This window comes from Poecilia reticulata, linkage group LG11 (assembly GCF_000633615.1).
Source record: "Poecilia reticulata strain Guanapo linkage group LG11, Guppy_female_1.0+MT, whole genome shotgun sequence".
Classification (NCBI taxonomy): Eukaryota; Metazoa; Chordata; class Actinopteri; order Cyprinodontiformes; family Poeciliidae; genus Poecilia; species Poecilia reticulata.
In genome coordinates this window covers 17,556,261-17,561,832 of record NC_024341.1, presented here as the reverse complement: position 1 = coordinate 17,561,832, position 5,572 = coordinate 17,556,261, and the positions used below count along the sequence as shown (strand labels likewise).

At 38.1% G+C, this 5,572-nt stretch overlaps 1 protein-coding gene across 1 annotated transcript in view; it reads left to right on the top strand.

The window, feature by feature from the left end:
• The window catches only part of LOC108166692 (gastrula zinc finger protein XlCGF8.2DB-like), a 12,589-nt gene extending 10,939 nt beyond the window's left edge, over nucleotides 1-1,650 (top strand). Inside the window, exon 4 of the mRNA XM_017307354.1 lies at nucleotides 13-1,650. Within this exon, the coding sequence (XP_017162843.1) occupies nucleotides 13-241 (229 nt within the window). The 3' untranslated portion in view covers nucleotides 242-1,650. The remainder of the gene's footprint in view (nucleotides 1-12) is intronic.
• Nucleotides 1,651-5,572: the final 3,922 nt, after the last annotated feature.

Genomic DNA, 5,572 nt, shown 5'->3' with positions numbered 1-5,572 from the left:
CTGTGGAAAAAGTTTTAGTGACAAATGGAATTTAACTCAGCACATCAGGATTCACACTGGTGAAAAGCCGTTTTCTTGTGGAAACTGTAGAAAAAGTTTTAGAGACAAATGGAATTTAATTCAGCACATCAAGATTCACACTGGTGAAAAGCTGTTTTCATGTGTGAACTGTGGAAAAAGTTTTAGTCAAAAACATCATTTAACTCGGCACATGATGATTCACACTGGTGAAAAGCCGTAGAACTATTTTCTGTATATGTCCTGTGTTGAGGTTCATCATAAGTCATTTATATAGAAAAATGAAATTATACACTGGATGGCTTTGTTGTCTACAAAGTGGGAAAATGGTTTAATTTTCTAATTTGTAAAATGCGATCATTTGGTTCTTGACATTTGGATACTTTAAGATGTACAATATGAACTTGAAGGATTGATTTCTATTATTCTGAATTGAGAGAATGAGTGGAGTGAATGAGATTTACTTTAATACATTGTTAATCCAAAATAAAATGTGCTGTTGTGCATTAATTGTATATATTCAGTCATTGTTTTCCACTTTTAAATTTACTGTATTAAAAACTTCTGTGATAGGTTTGTCTTTAAAGCAAAACTAGACTGAAACTGATGCTATTATTTGTTCCGATTTATATTAACCAGTCTATGTAAAAGTTTTTCAAATAAATTAACCTGCCCTTTTACTTAGAAAATGCAATAATCAATATAAACATATTTTCCTTCATTGATTGTTCTTGATAGTACAAAGTATGTGATTATTGTCTCCAATAACTTGGAGTGTTGCTTGTCCTAGTTGTATATTTTTTCTATTTTCTGCTGTGGCTGTTTTCTATTAAAGATCACTATCTTTATTTTTAAAGTTGAAACTAATTTAATCTACACATATAGATATGTTTGTTTAAGTCCTTACAAAGTCATTTGATGACTTGCATTTCCTTTGAAAATGCAGTGAGTACTGAAAACTACTGCGGAAATTTGCATAAATATTTGAGTTCAAGTGCTGAATCATGGTTACAAAGGTAAAGTAAAATATATATTGAATAATTTTAGGATTAAAGAGCAACGACTTTTAACCCATAGTGCAGTAATATAAAAATGTATAAGCTAACATTAGTCAAAAAGAAAACCGTTAGTGTAAGCCAACATGATATTGATATTTAAACTATCGTGTTGGTTAACACAACCCATTAAATAAGAGAGGTTTAGTTTTTAGGTAAAAATTAGCTAAAAATCTAATATTGGCTTAAATTCTATCATTGCCATGTTGCGGTATGTTAGCATTTAGCATGTTGGATAACATTAACTCGATGCATTCAGTAAGTTGAGCTTAGCTTTTTTCTCCCAATTAAACAAAAGCTAATGTTAGCTTAAATGCTACATCATGTTGGATAACAGTAAATGAATCTGTTAAGTAAGGTAACTATTTGTAACTATTTTCTAGTCCATGTTGCATACTGGTCTCGCCTCTGTCAGACTATCTGAGGGCAGCCGTCGCTACTTTCTAGTAGTTTGTGTGCTAATGGGGAAATGACTAAAGTACAGGCCATTTTATATACAGAAAACTAGGCAATACCTGTGGAAACCTTTCAGTTTTGATACATTTAACTGCTGGATCTTATCTAGCAAATCACAAGTTAGCTGGTGTCAGCATTCATTAGCCAGAGGTTTATAGTGCTGTAAAAACCAGCTCACCTCCATACAGATTTCCCCTTTTTGCTTTTTTGTTGTACTGAAATGATCCAAATCAGTATTGGGAAACACCAGAAGGCTGTTTCATCTTACTGTTGTAAGATTACAAAATCCAGGATAAGARATAAAGTTGGGCTTATCGTGCCATTGGTTCATCCTGGCTTTTTCCATTTCACAAAAACCCAAAAGAACAAAATCCTTAGAGGAACTGGGAAAAAAAACTGCTTGCACTTTTGGAATCTGTTTCTAGAGATATGTTAAATTTGGAGTATTATGGAAAAAACAAAAATCTAGAACTCTGTTGCAATCTAATATTTTGTCTGTCAAAATAGTTTTTTCATAAAGAAAGAGGCCAAAGATCATCCACATGTGTCAGGAAAGGAGGTGGAGGTTGCACCTGCTGGCGGGGTAATTGCAAGCGAGCTAATAGCTCCAGAGGGCGCTCAGTATAACAGCTGAGGTAAGCTGCAGACTTACATTGTTGAGGAATATAATTATGTTAATAGTTAAAAGTTGTGTTAATTCACATTAAGATATGTTTTACTGAAAAGGAATGTGTTACGTTGTGCTGGTTCAACACCAAAGAAGGTGTTGTACGAGACATTCCTGGCCGGCAAGGGACTCAGCCAGAGTCTGTTTGGACAGATAAGAACTAGCAATCTGACTAATGGTCCTCTGARGGAGCAGATTTAACTTCCACGAGGTCGGCCCAGAATTCTCGGAACTTACAACACACACTCAATGTAAAACAGAGCCAGAAGCAAGATTCAGAACGCCATTGGTCAGATGGTTTCCAATACACAACAGCAGACTGAAAGCGGTATAAATGCTCAAAGCCAGAAGCAGAAGACAAGACATTTTGGATTCTGAGACGATGAAATGAGATGATGAAAATGTAATATGTGATTCCGCAGATGTGCATTAAATGTCTTCCTGGTTGTCAGTGAGCCGGAGAGAATGGAGTTTGTGTATCGTCTCTTAATTCATGAGTTTAGCACCTTTGAATTCCTCCATAACATCTGAGGTAAGCTGCAGACCTACATCTGAGGTAAGTCTGCAGACTTACATCTGAGGTAAGTCTGCAGACTTACATCTGAGGTAAGTCTGCAGACTTACATCTGAGGTAAGTCTGCAGACTTACATCTGAGGTAAGGAGGCTGCTGTTAACAAATGCAGGGGTAGAGGTGTGGCCAGATGGTGGCAGGATCAGGGATGTGAGTTTGAGAACAGCTTGTTCCTCTCAGGAATTTCTCACTCGCGCACCACTCCCTATCATCCTCAGTGCAATCCAGTGGAGCGACTGAACCGCACACTTCTCCAGATGTTGCGCACCTTACAAGAGGAGAAAAAGAGTGACTGTTTCCAGTTGTACAATTTTTATTGCTGTGTTGATGTGAATTAATGTATGAGCAACAGACAACCTTAATTTCCCTACGGGATTAATAAAGTTATACCTAACCTAACCTTAATTCAACACTGGCATTTTTACTGTGTAGCAGCCCTGGTGCCCTCCGGTGTGTTTGCTAAATACTATCAGCTCTTTCACACTTCGTTTTATAGCTGTTCTAATAATAGTCAATGGGAAAAGTGGAGTAAAGCATTATCGATTTTTATGAATGGGAGATATTTGCTAAACTGATAGAAATGGTGTATAAACCAGCTGGATTTAATATATGGATGGTTTACTTTTAGTTTCAACAATGAAGTTATCACGCAGAGGAATCCTGCAGTTTCAAACTGTGTCTGGCCTTCCTGACATGCTGCACCTATCAGCCTACTGATGGTTTGGGCATGTTCAGGTGTGGTGATCATAAAGAACCAGTCTGAGAGTCACACATCACTGCAGTGCGTTTTGTACTAGCTAGACCAGTTCTGTCTTTCTTTTTCTTTGATCGAGCTCCTTGTTTGAGTCCATCCATCCATCCATTTTCTTACACCCTTGTCCCTTAGTGGTTAGGGTTCGGGAGGGTTGCTGTGCCTATCTCCAGCTAACGTTTTGGGTCACCCTGGACCCAAAATTGACAGTCAGGTTAACATGACTGTCAGTTAACCTGACAGTCATGTTTTTGGACTGTGGGAGGAAACCGGAGTACCCGGAGAAAACTCACGCATGCACAGGAAGAACATGCAAACTTCATGCAGAAGGACCGGAGCCGGGAATCGAACCCAGAAGCTCTACCAACTGCGCCACTGTGCAGCCCTCTTGTTTGATTCCATTTGGTGAAATTAATTCTGAAATTAATTTATGACGGATTAGATCAGTGTTTTTCAACCACTGTGCCGCGGCACACTAGTGTACCGTGAGTGATCGTCAAGTGTGCCGTGGAAATGATCTAATTTCACCTACCGTATTTTCTGGACTATAAGCTGCTACTTTTTTCTTACACTTTGAACATGCGGCTTTTCTGTGGATTTTTCTTCAACCACCAGGGGGCTATTTAGCTCATTATGTAAGGGTGCGGAGAGGGGTGTTCAAAAAGATTTGAAGGTATGATTTAAAGTATGGTGCGCTCATAGTCCGGAAAATACGGTAATTGGTCTTAGATTTTTTTTTTTTTTTAAACRGAATAATTATCTGCAAATAATGCCATCTTTGAGTGTCTTTGCTGTAGTAGAGACTAGCGGCTTAATCGTAATTTTCCTATCACTAGATGGCAGTAGGTACAGAGCATTTTACATTAAAACAAGAGAATTAGTGATGCATGAATGTTACTGTATCACACACGACAGTGTTGTGGCTCTGTTCAGGTGTATTTTTAAAGTGGACATGTAAAGTGCAATTTGAAATAAGAAATGTAAAATATGATAAAAATAAATTTGTGTGTATTTGATTCCTATTCAACACACTTTGAAAAGAATGACTATATATATGTAATATAGGCGGCTACAGAGTATCTTTGTTTACACTTTTGGTTGGTGGTGTGCCTCGTGATTTTTTTCAAAACAGTGTACCTCGGCCCAAAAAAGGTTGAAAAACGCTGGTCTAAACAGATAATAATCCCCTGACTTACCTTTTGAGTTCTGCCAGGTTAAATGCTGTAGGTCATAGGTGGGTTGGGGAATTGGCCAACTTTCACTTTGATATCAAGTATAGACCGGAAAAGAGGAATGCTGATGCAGATATGTTGTCCAGATCTTTCATGTACTGTTCATAGGAACAGTACATGAAAGATCACACCGAGACTGTGTCACCTGAAGTAGTGTCTGCAGTTTGGCAAGGCAACAAAAGCAACACAAAACAATGATGTTCCCTGGATAGCTGCATTACAACTTGCAGATGAAAATGATGATGCTAACCTACCTGATGGTGTCATGACCATTATGCCTGAAAATATCAGAGCAGCACAACAAGAAGATACAGCTATCAAAGAGATTGTGTCATTGAAACAAGGAAACTGGAGTCCAAATGAAAAGGATAAAAGAACCATGTGTAAAGAAATAAGGAGACTGTTGTACGAGTGGATCAAGCTAGTCGTGGAAAACGGACTACTTTTCTGGAAAACAGAACTAAACAGTCAGCTAGTTCTCCCAGAAAAACTCAAACCACTAGTGTTGAAGAACTTGCATGATGACATGGGCCATGTCGGTCCTGACAAGGTGATCCATCTTGCTTGAGAACGCTTTTACTTGCCGGACATGCAACAAGACATTGAGGATTATGTGACAAATAAATGTCAATGTATTAAACAAAAACATCCCAATATTCCACAGAGAGCTCCAATGGGATCCATCACAACTAGTGCGCCATTTGAGTTGGTCTCTATTGATTTTTTGCATTTGGAGCCAAGCAAAGGAGGATATGAGTATATCCTGGTTGTTGCTAACCATTTCACTCGCTTTGCACAAGCGTACCCAACACGAAACAAAT